A 15,898-nucleotide genomic window follows, 5' to 3' on the forward strand; every position below is an offset into this window, starting at 1 on the left:
CAGAAAGGGATTCTCTAGTATCTTCTATACTTTTTTCAAGCCCAGCTAGTATCTTTATAATCGTCATTCTGAACTCTAGTTCTGACATCTTACTAATGTCCCTATTGATTAGGTCCCTGGCAGTCGGTACTGCCTCTTGTTCTTTTTTTTTTTTTGAGGTGAGTTTTTCTGTCTTGTCATTTTGTCCAGAGGAGAATAGGTGAATGAGAGAATAAAATGCTAAAAAAATGCTAAAAGGGTAACAACGATCCCAGAAAAATATACACTAAACAAATCAGAAAAGACCCGAAACTGGGGTTGGGGGAAGAAAGGAAAAAAAAAAAAAAGAATATCATCAGGCTAGTGAGTTTAACAGAGCCACACACTAGATTTTGCGTGTATTTTGGTCTGTTAGAAGAAATTGCCTCCCAAAATTTTAAAGAAAGAAAAACTTATATATATGTAAACATAAGGGTAAATACGATGGAGCAATGGAATATGACTGTAAAGATGAAAATTAAAAAGAATTTTTAAAAAGGAATTGATAAGAAGTTGTTTGAAAACAGAATGAAAAAAAAATTTTTTTAAATGAGAGAATGTGATCAGGCGGGAGCCTAGGACAACATCATACACTAGATTTAGGGTATATTTTGGTCTGTTAGAAGAAACTGTATCCCAAAATTTTAAAGAAAGAAAAGCTTATATATATACACCAAAAAAAAAGGTTAAATACAATGAAGAGATATGACTGTAAAAATGAAAAATTTTAAAAGATTTTTAAAAAGGAATTGATAAAATGTTAGTTGAAAAAGGAAAGAAGAAAAATTCAACTAAAAAAATAGAAAAAGAAAAAAATAAAGAAAATTTTGAAAATTAACTTTCAAAGACTAAAGAATCATGGGAAAAAAGCCATGAATTCTATGTGCTGTATTCCCCTAGTGCTGGAGTTCTGCCATTCTCATTGATTGGTAAACTTGGTGTTGGCTGGATGTTCTTGCGGATCTTCTGGGGGAGGGGCCTGTTGCAGTGATTGTCAAGTGTGTTTGCCGGAGGCGGAACTGCCCCACCCTTGCTAGGATCCAGGCTAGCTAATCTGCTCAGGTTTGCTCTCAGTAGCTTTTGTTCCCTGCAAGCTTTCTGTACAGCTTTGGAGGACGAGAGTGAAAATGGCAGCCTCCCAATCTCTGGTCCCAGAGGAGCCGAGAGGTCGGGGCCCCACTCCTCAGCACGCCCCCAGAGAAAAGCATTCAGTCACTCTTGTCTCCCTGTTATCCCGCCGCACTCTGTGCTCACCCGGCCTCTGACCGAGCATTTCTATTTCTGGCGCACGACCCTGTTTGGAGTCTCCAAACTCAGCAGATTCCTGCAGTGCGCTCACACACCACTCCTCCCAGGGGAGGAAGGGGAGTCTCCCTGGATCTGCCTCTTGTTGGGTCTCTGCTGGAGGATCACGGTTTATGGCAACCCCGAGCTGAGAGCCCACTCCTCAGCTCTGCCTTTGCAGCTGGCTTCCCTCTCCGATACCCGGGAGCTCTGCCACACTTCGGCACCCCCAGGCTTTATGTGACCCTGAGGGTCCTGAGACCACACTGTCCCAGCGAGGGTTCCACCCCCTGCTTAGCCACTGGAGCCACATCCCTCAGCAGAACGGACTTCTAAAAGTTCTGATTTTGTGCTCTGCTGCTCTGTCACTTGCTGGTAGCCAGCTGAGGAGGCTCCCTCCCTCTGCGGTCTGTCTTCCCGAATATTGCCTCGGATTCACTTCTCCACACATCCTACCTTCCAGAAAGTGGTCGCTTTTCTGTTCAGAGAGTTGCTGCTATTCTTTTCTTCAATCTCCTGTTGAGTTTGTAGGTGTTCTGAATGGTTTGATAACTATCTAGCTGAATTCCTGGGACCAGACGAAATTTAGGTCCCCTACTCCTCTGCCATCTTGCTCCTCCCCCTGGTTATTGATAGCTTTTTAATAAATTAAGAGTTTGTGAAGAAAAGTAATATCTTGTGCCTTATTACTTTTTATCTTGTTGCCATATCCTCACTTTACTCACAGATGACATTATCTAAGGTTGTACTCAAGTTTAGAGGAGAAAGAGATATTCTAATTTTAGTTTGTAATATGTTTTATTGCCTTTAAAAAATGTCTTAAACTTTTTATTAATGAGATACAACTGCCCAGACCACGTGCCCAGTCACTACTGAAAGGATGGATGCATAAAGAAATAAGTGATTATGAATGGACTCTGTAAAGTGTTAAATGCTATTCAAGATGGAAGATATTAATAACATATTTACTAAGCATTTAGTCCCTACTAAGCACGGTATTTGGCATGTTACATGCATTGTTTCATACGATCTAACAAAAACACCATGACTTAAGTACTATTATTATCCTAATCTTATGAAAGGAAGTGAGGCTTAAAAGGTTAAGTACCTTGTCTAAAATAATATTGCTTTACTAGATCAGCCTTTTGTGTATTTTTGACATTCTTTATAACGGTGCACATATAATAAAATAAAAATTAATCCAATTCAAGATTGGATTCTGATAGCAAGTTTAATTCTGATTTGACTGTCAGATAATAGATATGTCTTGAGCATGACCCTTCAATGATTAGATTTGAAAATTCAGCAGGTTTTTCTGGTTAAGCTTTGAAAACCCTGCAAACTTAAATGACTATAATAATTAGAACATTGTATCTTGAGACAAAAACGAATGTTTATTTTTCTAAAAGACAATTAGAGAGTAGACCCTCAGGTTTTATATTCTAACTACAAAGGCATGTACCCCTCATAAAATAGCAAAATAATTAATAGTAACATCTCTGACCTACACCAAGTTCATTTTCCGCAAACTCAAGAAAATGAAACGCCTAGAGCATGACTTTAATCTAATCTTGATTTTTAACCTTATATTGTGCATATTGATATCAGCCCTTAAAAGAGCTCCCTTTAGAATTCAAAAGGCATGCGTTTCTGCTTGTAGTTTTCTTTTATTAAGGTTTTTCTCATTATAGAAACTTTGTCCCTTTTACTTTTTATTTTAGAAACCAAAAGTCTAAACTACTTTTCCCTGTAGGTTTTAATTAGGATTGTTTCATAGTAGATAAATAGCATGATACATGTTTATAGAGATAATTGTAACAATTAATGATTATAAACAGAATTACTAAAATGAAACAGCCTTTAAGAATGTGTATATGTTAATTGTACCAAGAAGTTTAAAGAAGTCTATTAATTAAAGAGATACTTAATGGTTGAGTATTGGTATACTTTGGTTTGTGAAAAAAGTGTGCTAGCATTTGTGAATTTTAAAAAATAGACTTAACTTTAAATACAGAGTGGTAGATTACTCTTTAAAGAAATCCTATAGTAGATCCTCTTATAAAATACAGAATCATATCTAATTTTCTGTGATTTAGAAGGCTATATTATATGAGGTTTATGAGTATCTTGAATGGTCACTGGACATCCACTGCTAAGTAAGAGATTCCTCTAAAAAATTCAAGGTATTTAGGAATTTTAATTTTTTTAAATAGCTACAAACTAGAATTATAGCTAGAACTATGTCAGTATGATTTTTTGAAATATTCTCTCCCCTAAAAAATCTTCCTTTTAATCTTGAATACTATTTAACAATTGTGGTGAACTTTATCCATTGTCTGCCACATACTGTGCTGGGCTCCACAGATGGAGGTACATACACTACCAAATAAATGGTCTTTCTATTTAAAGGAGCTTAAATTGGTTGGGGGAAACTATATATAAAGAAAATGAAAAAACATTGAGGAAATTGCCCCATAAGATGTTTGAACAGAAAGATATGCAAAAAATATGCCCATAGCCTAATGGTTCCCATGACTGGAAGTAAAAAAAAAAAAAATTTCCTATTCTGATACTAAAAGTTCCCATGTAGGCCCAAGCCATATCCCATACCCTTCAGGACCTTCAGTGGCTCTTTCTTTCTGGGAAAATCCACATTTGAGAACAAAATCAATAGTCTAGGATTTGTTCTACTTGGTCACAAATGGTACAAATGATGACAGATTCTATAATAAATTTTTCCAATTGGCCTGGGATTTGAGTGTCATTTCTTTCCGTTGTTGATCCTGAGAGACTAACAGTGTTTTGTTAACTCCAAACGGATATTTATAATGACTAAAAAAAATACAAATGCACACACAGCCAAGTCTACGTGCTAACAGTAGAACATTTCACATGTAACCTGAGTAGGTATCTGATTGGGGTGCCATAGCACTACTGATATTGAAAGCCACACCACTCATGTAATTATCAATGTCTTGGTCATTGTTGACCCTTCTCTCTCATCCCCCATATCCTGGCAGTTGTCCAGTCCTGCCCAGTCTTCCTCAATTCACACATAAAACCTGCAGTTGGAATTTTCTTAAAATGAAAAATGAAATTCTAGCCATAGTTAGAAATATTTAGTCATTTAATCCAACATCCCATTTGACTCATTACATTTAATGATTCGTTCATTTTGCTCAGCAAGGATCTATAATTCCATGTCAGGCACCAGGCTAGCAATTCAGGGGTGACAAACTAGGCTACTGAGTTTATATCTACTGAAGCACACATTATCAGTGAATCTCACAAACACATGTAAAAGTACAATTTTTAAAGAATGAAATCTTGCCATTTGCACTGAGGTGGATGGAGCTAGAGGGTATTATGCTAAGAGAAATAAGTCAGTCAAAGACAAATACCATATGATTTCACTCATATGTGGAATTTAAGAGACAAAACAGATGAACATAGGGGAAGGGAAGGAAAAATAAGATAAAAACAGAGAGGGAGGCAAACCAGAAAATACTCTTAACTCTAGGAAATAAACTGAGGGTTGCTGGAGGGGAGGTGGGTGGGGGGATGGGGTAACTGGGTGTTGGGCATTAAGGAGGGCACTTGATGTAATGAGCACTGGGTGTTATGTTATATATATTATATATACTGATGAATCACTAAATTCTATCCCTGAAACCAATAATACACTATATGTTAACTAAACTGAATTTTTAAAAAAAATTTTTAAGTGCAGTTTGGCAAGTTATGGGAAGGAAAGTTTATGGGAGTACCTACACTGGAAGAGCCTTCTAGGCATGGGGAAGAGCACACACAAATGCTCTGGTAGGCAGGAAGAACTGAGGAGGCCAGTCTGAGAGAGCAGAAAATGAGGGGTGAAAGGTATGAACTGAAGCCAGAACATGTAGGTTTTTGCAGCCACTGTTAAAGGCTTTCTTCCTAATCCTAACTGCAGCAGGGAAGACATTGAAAAGTTTTAAGTGAGGAAAAAGAATGACTTGATCAGGTATATGCTTGCCTAAGACCGCTCTGGGTACATTTTGGAGAGGGCATGGGACAGGGAGCCAGTGTGGACATGGGAGATCCCTTGAGAGGCTCTGTGATCATCCAGGAGAAGGATGATGGTCACTTGGACTGCAGTGCTGACCAAGGAGGTAGAGAGAAGTAGACTTGAGTTGGCTGTGGAGAAGGTGGAGAGAGGAGTCAGGGATGACACCCAGATCCTAACTCTTCAAACTCTGTGGATTGTGGTGCCATTCACTGGACTACATTCTCCATTTGTGTCTTTAAGACATGGAAGAGGAACTGAGCAAGAAAGCCACTGGATACAAGGTGTGGAACTCAGAAGAGAGGACTAGGCCAGAAATAGAAAGTAGGGAGTCCTCTGGTATCTGAATCTGCTTTATAAGAGCCAGAATGACAGAAAATTCTCCACCACAATGACCAGACATACTTAAAGAAAGATGTTCCTCATGTTGGACTAAAACCTTGAAGTCAGTTCTTCTCATTAGTTCTGAGTCTGCCCTTTGGACAAATGGAATCTCTCTTCTACCTAACAGGGCTTCAAGAATTTGAAGAAAACTGGAACGGTGTATCTCCTCACCACTTTGCCAGCCAGCCACCTTAGATTTTCTGTCCAGCAAACATTCTTTCAGATCATGTCAACAGTCTGGCCCTTGCCCATCTCTTCAGCTTCATCTACTGCAAAAATAAAACCAGACCCAGAAAACACCCATTTACCCACACATATTACTTCTACTCAGATCTAAACAAGTGGAGCTTCCTAAGCATGGCGTGTTTTCACAAACTTTGGTGCCTTTTTTCATGCCATTGCAGAAGAGTGGTTTTTAACTCCACATGTAAAGTTACAACTCTGCAGCAGAGGCTAAAGAAACCACCTACCTAACTATAGGAATTTTTTCCAGGGAATAGGTCAGACAGGAAGTAGCCAGTAGCTCATATATATCCAGGACTATAGGACAAATGTGGACTTACTTGGAGCCAATATCATAATATTAAGGTTGGTCCTGTCTTGCAAGTGGGCATAACAGAAGGTTTTCTAGATTGCAGGCAGTTTTTTGAGTTAAGGTCCATCACCCTCACCTGCAGTCACAAAGAGCCCCACAGCCTCATCCAATCAGGAGTTCCTTGGGCAGCCTTCCATGAAGTCATTCAGAGACCCAGACTCCTTTCACCTAGTGGTTCTTCTCCAGGCCTTATAGCCCTCCCCCGGATCTTCTGCGTCTTGTCAAGATGAGGGAAGAGAGAGTATGGGGAATTATGTGGGAGGCTTTAGGGGCCAGGAAGTAGTTTACACGTCTCACATTTCACTTCTCACGTCTCATTAACCAGAAAGCAGTCACATGACCCATATAACTGCAGGGAAGGCTCAGAAATGTAATATAGCTGTGTGCCCAGAAGGGAAAGGCAGCAAAGTTTGGTCAGCACACCTGCCTTATCCTGGAGGTCCTATCAGTTTGTTCTCCTTCTCCCCCAAAATTTTCAATGATACCCTATCACCTACCAAATTTAGAATAGGCTTTCAGCGATTTAAGGCTCTTTTCAGTGTGACCCAAACCCATCCTTCTAGCTAAACTGGTAATTTCATTGCTCCCCAAGCATACCCTACCAGTTCACTCTTGTCTTTATTCACTTTCTTCTCTCTAGGGCACCCTACATCTTTTATTCTTGAAATCTTATCAGTCATTCAAACTCCATTCAAGAGGTCACTTACTCTTTTTTTTTTCCATCATAGTAAGTGTACTCCCCATCCCCTATTTCACCCTTCCTCCCCATCCACTTCCCCTCTGCTAACCATCAGTTTGTTCTCTAGAGTTAAGAGTCTGTTTCATGGTTGTCGCTCTCTCTCTTTTTTTTTTCCCCTTTGCTCATTTGTCTTGCTTCTTAAATTCCACGTATCAGTTAGATCATACAGTATTTGTCTTTCTCTGACTGACTTGTTTCGCTTTACATTATACTCTCTAGCTCCATCCATGTCTTTGCAAATGGCAAGATTTCGTTCTTTTTATGGCTAAATAATATTCCATTGTATATATGTACCACATCTTCTGAATCTGTTCATCTATCACTGAATACTTGGGCTGCTTCCATAGTTTGGCTATTGTAAATAATGCTGCAATAAACATAGAGGTACAGGAATGCCTTCAAATTAGTGTTTTTGTATTTTGGGGGTAAATACCCAATACTGTGATTACTGCATTGTAGGGTAATTCTATTTTTAATTTTTTGAGGAACAAGAGGTCACTTTTCTTCATTTCCACTGAGTTGCTTTATGTTATGGTTACCTGTTTACTTGTACTCTCACCTCCCTTGAGGGCAAGCAATATATCTTAGCTATTTTGTATCACTGACAACTTCTAGGAAAAGCTCAAGAGTGCTCAATCAAATATTTGTTCAATTGAGTTAAATAGTTTTATTTAAAGTATTTCCTTAAAGAGAAAATAAGATGTATTTTTTAGTAGCTTTCTTTCTTTTCTCTCTCTCTCTCTTTGAGGAAGAATATTTATGGCAGTGGTTCTCAAATGACAGTGAGCATAAGAACCATTCGGGGGAACTTGTTAAAATTATAGATTTCTGCTGCTCCTCCCCAAGATTCTAATTCTATAGATCTGGTAGATCTAATGTTGGGCTCCAGTATCTGCATTTTTTATAAGTGACCTGTAGTGGGGAAGGGGATACAGATCATATGACACCTGGATTGTACTTTCAGAAACATTGCAACATGGTGTTTGTCATTATGCCTTTTAATGGACTATTATTACCTTCTTTGAACAAAACAGATCAGTTCATTAACAGGGGAACAGGTAGTGTGCGGAACAGTAAAAATCAAGATGTCTGTCATATCGCTTTCGGATCCAGAGTTCTGGGACCACCTCCACTCTCTGGCAGAAGGAATAACATGAGGATATCCAGTGAGGTAGGAGCAAGGTCTGAAGAGCTTGTCTAAGCGTGAGGGGCATGGGAAGAGAAGGGTTCTTTCCCAGTGCAGGGGTGGTGGCGGGGGAAAGAGGCAGAGAGAATACATGCCAAAAGCATAAGGCTTGAATAAATTTGGAACAGAAATTCTGGATTTTAAAAGACCTCAAAACGGTTTTATTTTTGTCATGTCAACACAATTACCATTTCTGAGTATTCTTTTGATTAAATATGTTCACAAAACTTAAAGGCAAATATATATGAGCACATTTTGTGGTCTCCTTCAAAAAGGAGTTGGACCTTCACCAGATACCTTACAACGAACAGATTCTCAAATGTTATATTTTTATTTTTAATTTCCTTGAATTTCTGACACACGCAGAGATTTTCAGTTCAACTCCTACCTACTAAAGATGGATTATAAGCACATTTTAATTTATGTGTCTAGAAAACTTGTTTGTCTTCTATTTTGTCTCACATTATATTTCTCCTTCCATTTCTTTCTAATTTTCTGCTATAATTTTCCTCTCCACCAACTTTCTAACCTTCTCATTTCCTCTAGTTTCTTTTCTCACTTTTTATTTGTCCAAATATTATTAGTCTCTGTAAATTCTACAGGAAATAAATGCAATTCCCATATTGTAAAATGTGCAGATTAATTCCTGTCCCTTACAGACAGCAAGATCCGTTGGGTCCAGAAATAACCGATCATGCCAACAGTCTGTGACTGAGGACTGTGTTAGCAGCGCAGAGATGTCAGCCTTGCTGATGCCGGAGTCTGAGGAGCAAGCAGATAAAGAAAATATTCGCCAAATAAAGCAGACTATACCTGTTCGTGGTAAGAATCATACATAAGTGTCAATAGCTAGGGGAAAATAGAAATGCTCTTGTGAAGATAAACTTGAAGTTAAATTCTTGATTAGATCTTAACATCCAGAGAATTATCATTTAAAAATGAAAAAGATGGTGGATATTGAAATCTGTTTCAAATTCTTATACATATATTCTCTTCTGGAATCTATCATTCTCTCTCTCTTTTTTTTAATACTTATTTATTTATTTATTTAAAGTAGGTTACAAGGGGCTTGAACTCATGACCCTGAGATCAAGACCTGAGCTAAGATCAAGAGTCGAATGCTTAACCGACCGAGCCACCCAGGCGCCCCACCTATCATTCTCTTTATATTCTCTTTATTCCATTATTTCGAATTGCCATAGTACCCTGTTTTTATTTTATGATGACTGGTGAGGAAATAACATAGCATTCCATAATAACTATATTTTGAGAACTCCACTTGCATTTTAAGTTTTCCTAATTTTATCTTTTAATCTCTTCCATTTGTAAAGTGCTTTTTATTTTCTCCTGTTGATGCACAGAGAACCCTGTTGGTGAAGAAGAGACTTTTGTCCCAGTTTGTAGATTGAGGGTTCATGGCTAACAGAGAGGTAAAATGATTTGCAGTTTGTAATCATTGGAAAGAATTGAGACCAGTACCAAAGGCTTATCACTCACTATAGTTTTTCCATTCTTGCATGTCTGACTTTTGTGAGAGTTGAAAAGGAAGGCATTTGGGTTCATTTTATTTGATTTAGAGATTAATGATCACTATTACAGACTATATTTCTCATACAGTACAAAACTGAGAGAAGGACATAAAGACCATAGATACTCAGTCCTGGCTCTACCACCATCTGTAAGACCTTGATCAAAATTCCTAAACCCTGTGGGCCTCAGTTTCCTCATCTGTAAAATGGGGATAAAATTGCTACTGGCAATAGTAGTAGTAATGAAGAGTGACTGCCTCAAAGGTCATTGTGAGGATTTAACAGGAAAAACCAGTCAAGCACATCATATTGTGCCAAGAAATTAAGCGTTCAGTAAATATTAGATGCTGCTATGAATGCTGTTAATTATTATGATGATGATTACACAATTAAATTACACTTAGGAGTTCTTTTTCAGGTTTGATCGCAGTTCTGCAGGGTTCTTTAGGAAACTACCTTCCAAGCTGTTGATGAATCATACTTATTGACTTCCTCTTTCAAAGGAAGCAATTATTTTTCTATTTAGCAATCCATTTCATTTTTTATATTTTTTAATATAGCATGTTGTATGTACAATTAACCAAATTACCTGTAACTCTCTATAAGGTTATATTACATGAATAAAATGTCTCAGTAATTTTGAAAGCCTGATACGATCCCAATAATGGAATCTGAACAAATGCCTATTTTCCAAGAAGGAATAAGTTGTGGTTTTGATACAGCTTTATATGATGTCACAATGATATGAACATTCTCATTATAGCTACAATTATATTTACTGAGTTATTTCAAACCATATAGTACTTTCTGTTCTGGCTTTTTGTTCTTTGATATGAAAATGTACCAGCCAATCTGCAAGTTATGCATCCACATCCCCCTCAAGAACCATCAGCTGATAAGAATAATAGCAGGAGAAGATTATGGTTAAAAAGCACCAGCAGAGAAAGGACAGAGGCACACAGCGGTACGGCACTAATTCAATACTATCTTATATCTGTGTATTATGCAGAGCAATGGAATCTCTCTCTGCAGGTTGTAAATTTCAAAGGATTACGGACCAATTCATTTAAAATATAAATGTCTTTTCTACAGGGATTATGGAAATCAAATCTTCTGCAAAAGAATTGCTCTAGAGCCCTAACAGAGATTTGCTGGATTAAATAGTACCACAGAAGTAAAGGACTTCCCTACTTCTACTGTCAAAGGCAGAATAAGCTTAAATTATTGTTTTTTAGAAACAGCCCAAATTTGATAGAGGAAGTTCCTGCCTGCAGACTTTACTAAAATTGAACTTAACTCATAATTTTTCATGTTTCATTTATATCTCCTCTTTTTAAACTGGGCCCTTTTCAGATATATATATAGATATATATATCTATATATATGTGTGTGTGTGTGTATTTTTTTTTTTTTACATTTGCTGTCTCTCCCTTTGGACTCCATGCCATCTAATAGAATGTAGGTTAAAATTTCAACTCTTTGCAACCAATAAAGCCTTAGATAAATATAGGTGGCTATTATAGTTATCCCTTTGAATATTGGATTTGAGGCATTTAAGTATAGATCTGTCTGCACATGCATTCATATATCCTGAGTCAAGCCCATAGTATATCATGTACACATCTGTTAGCATAATTTCTCAAAAATGAGGAGTTCTTCGGTAGGCTGAAATTCAGCTTGTTAGGATTCATGTTATTTTTATAAAATAGTAGATAGAAAAGTTAATTCTGTGTCCATTTTCTTAAGATGCTGAAGGAAAGTGCTTGGTTTAAAATTTTAAGTCAGGTTGTGTAAGAATTGTAATTTAAAGAAAACACACTCCATTTTATGTGGAACCAAACGGAAAAATACAGGACCCTTTAAAAATAATATGGGTTTTGGAATTCCTTTTATTGCATATTGTAAAACTTAAATCTAAAATGTCCCCATGCAAATATCAAGGAATTTAAAGATGAACCTCTACAAAAATGCAGCTGAGTTCATCTTTGAAAAATTCTAGTGGAAGAGAAAAGAACTGCAGATAATCTGTATCGTCACCTCTAATGTGCTTTTCAGTAATCATGTAGAAAAGCACACTGCATTAATAGCATTCTTCAAAATGAACTTTTATAAAAATCGAAAGAAATAACATCGTGGAAAATATTTATTCCAATAAAGGCAGTTCTTCAGGAAATAACAGGAATGAAGATAAAGCAACAGTTGCCCTCAACAGTGGGTCCCAACAAAGCCCAGAGATGAACCCCAGCTCTCCAGCACTGCAGTCTCCTGATCAAGCAGGTTGGCATCTTTAGTCCACTATAATCGTTAATAATTGATGAAATATCAATATGTTTAACCCAGTCATTTTGAGAAGTTGTGATGCAGTCATTTGCTAAAATCTGTCATTTTTTGATAAATCTCCTCTTAACCCCAATTGCATGTCAGACTTTAATGGATGAAAGGGCATTTTTATTTCCAAGTTTCAATGCACCAGTTATCCTGTTCAGAAGGAAAGTTTGAAACTTTGAAGTTTTCACAGGGCATTGTCACTGTCCCCAAAGATTACCTATTGTTGCAAGTCTCCAGTCCTCTTTAGAATGGAGATGGTTGGAGTGTAGAGCATTGAGCCCATCAACATATCTTTCCTAGCAGGTGTGTGGTACTTTTACAAAGGCGAATTGTTTTTGAGCAAGGGAAAAAGGAAAATAAATGAAAATTGTTTGTAGTTTGTCAGTCTTATTTATGCAATGTTGAAACCTTCATTAAAATGTTAGGCGCAATTAGTGTCTCTAGCATAAATCTGACTGTGTAGAAAAACTAATTAGATGTTTAGGTGATCATTCTTGCATTTATCTTGTTTGCTGCAATATTGTGATTACATAGTAATTTACATATTTTCCTAAGAAAACACACCAAATTATTCATTACAATTGATATGGAAATACTTGAGGTAAAACTACGAATTCCAAAAAAGCATGTGGTGGTGAGATAATTAGAGTTCGTTTGGTGTAGAAACACTCCTTTTACTTTGACTTTTTGACAGTTAATAATATGTTTGGCAATAGGTCATGCAAGTTTTTGAATTGCATAATGAAGATTCCCAGTATCTTGTCCTCCAATTTTCTTTACTATCAATGTACTTAATGCAGCCCATTGGTTTTTATGATCTTTTTCAACATTTATTTATTAATAAAGCATCTACTGTGTTTACAAAACATCTGCTATGTGCTTAACACCATGCAAAAGGATTTGCTGTCCAAAAGAGGACAGCCCAGTGAATCTGTTTATTTCACCCGCTCACGGTATACTGACTCCAGACCCTCCACATCCCCTTATGAATGTGGTCCAATGAAGTAGATTCAGCCTGCTCTGGGCCACTTACTTACAGAAAATGTGAAAGTTACAGATTTTCTCTAAGAAATATATATTTGTTACCCTTTATATAAGCAAGTTATATTATATAATGATAATCTTAAGTTAAGAAATGAATACATTATGATGAATATGATTTTATTTGTGCCATTAATGTTATTTTTATTAAAGGTCTTTTTGTTTGTTGCTTTTGAACTGTAGGCTTTAGAGTTTCAAGTCAGCAAATCTTAGATATCTCTTGGTTACTTTTCTTGTGAAGATAGATATAGCAGGATTCAAGAGTCGGGGTAAAATTACCATGTCCACATTTTGGTTCTGCTGAACACAGATTTTTGTTAAGATTTTCACCATTGACATAATGCAGCAAAAAAAGTAAATTTTAAGGAAAATAGACTAAGTTGAGAAAAATGCAACCTTTTCCTGCTGTCATTCTAAAGAAGAAAGTAAGCATGCTTTTAATGACATTCATTATAAATATTTGTCTGTGTCAGTTTGCCTGGATCGTAGTTAGAAAAATCTATCTCAGTGTTACATAAAAGATTAAAATCTTTTCACTATGTTGTACATCTGAAACTAACATAACATTGTGTGTCAACTAAATTTCAAAAGAATTTTTAAAGTTCAAAATTTTTTAAGGTTTTGATTAAAATGTATCCCAGTGGTAGTATACAGTATTTTTAATCAAAACAAATAATGTTGTGCAAAAAGATTTATGTATCAAAACATTCTCTCCTATAATTAAAGATCTTTTTTACCAATCACATTAACAAGTGTTTCTGTGGATTTACTATTACTGGAAAAGTCTACTCAGTTTAGTCTATGAATTGTCCTGTTTCAGTCAGTAGAATGGAAAGGAAAAGCCTGTTAACCTTTTCATGGTTTCCTCTCCTCCATGATTTGTAATCCAAACAATGCCCAGTTATTTTATTTAAAGAAACATTAAATATTCTGTCCTCCTGCAGTTAAAAGAAGATATTAGTAACTCAAACCCTTTTAAATTTGGAAGATTTCTTCCCTCCTGGAATGTCAAATTAATGAGGCTGTGCTATGAAGAACTTGCTGCAAGACAGGTGATAATTATTTCAGACTTAAAAATTTCCTGGCCAGTGTTTCAACTCAGACGGAGAGGAAGTGCAAATAAGTTTCCTGTAGCTATAGGCACTGATCTATGGGTTAAATGTTTAGCAGGTCACAAGATGGTGGATAAATTGCATTCCTTGGCTTCTGTATTATTTGATAAATCTCTGTTTCAACCCAAGAAATTTTAACCTAACTACCTGCCTTAATATAACACTGATGGAACACTCCTCTAATTTTTGTCATCTTTCCCAAATGTCAGATGAGTGGATATTTCCTGAAAATGATGATCGCATTTCCCATTTGGCGTCCAGCAGACAGTCTCTCCTTCTGGATGATGATTCCTGCCACACTTCACATCTGTGGCTGGAAGCCAGCAAGGAGAGTGAACATGGCCAACTGGCAGAGGAAACCCAGGTTGTTCCAAAGGACATTTTCACTTTTTCATCAAGACCACGATCAGCACCTCATGGAAAAACTCAGAACATGTCCCCAGAGGGGTGCCCATTTATTTTGGATCTAAAAGAGGATGCCAGTGTGACAAGGAGAGACACCGAATCAGAGGATGATTTTTACGGCGGTGACAGCAGCGAAGAGGTACACTGCTTGATGAGTGAAGTCGTTCTAAAGCGCAGTTGTTCCATTAGCTCCGTTGAGCACTAAAACCAGCTGAAATGAAAGAGGGGGAATCAACTGCTATTTATAAAAAGGTGGCAGATTGCAGTGTCAGTCAACAGTTGCCTCGGGTTGTTATGGTAACTCTAAATTGCTGCCTTTTTTATTAACAGTCAGCCAATTTCATTTTTAATTATGGAAACCAGTTTTGGGGTTGTTTTTGTTTTCTCATTTTAATTTTTGCCTCACAGAATGAGAGAAATAACATGCGGTTTAGCTATATGATGGCAAAACCAGTAAAACATTGAGAACACATTGTTCTAGCTCTCTGGGCAGATTGTGCTGCAGTGGCTAAGCATTCTGAATTGACGGCTTTCTGGCTTCCTCCCTACCCTACCATCCCTCCACCTTAGACCTATTAAGACTCATTATTTTCCATATGGTCCCAGAGTTTCAAGAGTTGTGCCAATTAAAGTTTAGATAATGAATCATGGATTAGTGCTGGGACTTGCCTTACCCGAGGTTTTCTGTTTGCAATTATTTAGAATACAAATATATCTTATAAATTAGTAAATTCACATAAAGTTTAAAAAAAAACTTGTCATAAACCAAACGGAAAGTAGTTCTGAAACATTTGTTTAAAACTTAATACATTATGATGACTCTTTTCCCTCAGACGAAATCAATTTGTGAAATTCCTTCAGCTTTGTTCTCTAATGATAGGCATCCCTATTTTCTGTGAAAAATAATTTTCTTAAAAGCAGATTACAGTCAAGTTATGGTTTTGTAAAATGATACAAATCATTTCTATGTCAAAATTATATAATAATAATATATAATAACTATATATTAAATTATAGGTAATAAATATAAATATAGCAAATTATATATTAAGTTATATATAATATAATTATTATATAATAATAATTAGAAAAACTTTTTGTATATGCTTGCAAAAAAATTTTTTTAATAATTATAACTGATCAAGAATTCCCCTTGGACAGCAGGATGTAGATTAGGTTCATTGCTCCTACCTTCAGAGCCAGTTGAGAATATGATGAAATTGTTCAGGCAGTAA

The 15,898-nt window shown here is 36.6% G+C and overlaps 1 protein-coding gene across 13 annotated transcripts in view; it reads left to right on the forward strand.

Annotated features, from left to right (window-relative positions):
* The window catches only part of CFAP20DC (CFAP20 domain containing), a 255,701-nt gene that overhangs the window by 148,457 nt on the left and 91,346 nt on the right, over nt 1–15,898 (forward strand). For 9 of the 13 annotated variants that reach the window (XM_036071785.2, XM_036071787.2, XM_036071793.2 and 6 more), the window contains 5 exons: nt 8,097–8,233; nt 8,908–9,070; nt 10,625–10,741; nt 11,935–12,054; nt 14,468–14,802. In XM_036071785.2, coding sequence (XP_035927678.2) covers nt 8,097–8,233; nt 8,908–9,070; nt 10,625–10,741; nt 11,935–12,054; nt 14,468–14,802 — 872 coding nt within the window. Of the gene's footprint in view, nt 1–8,096; nt 8,234–8,907; nt 9,071–10,624; nt 10,742–11,934; nt 12,055–14,467; nt 14,803–15,898 lie in introns of those variants that run through there. The other 4 variants (XM_036071788.2, XM_036071791.2, XM_078076545.1 and 1 more) reach the window with 4 other exon arrangements.

The sequence above is a fragment of the Halichoerus grypus genome, chromosome 1 (assembly GCF_964656455.1).
Source record: "Halichoerus grypus chromosome 1, mHalGry1.hap1.1, whole genome shotgun sequence".
NCBI lineage: Eukaryota > Metazoa > Chordata > Mammalia > Carnivora > Phocidae > Halichoerus > Halichoerus grypus.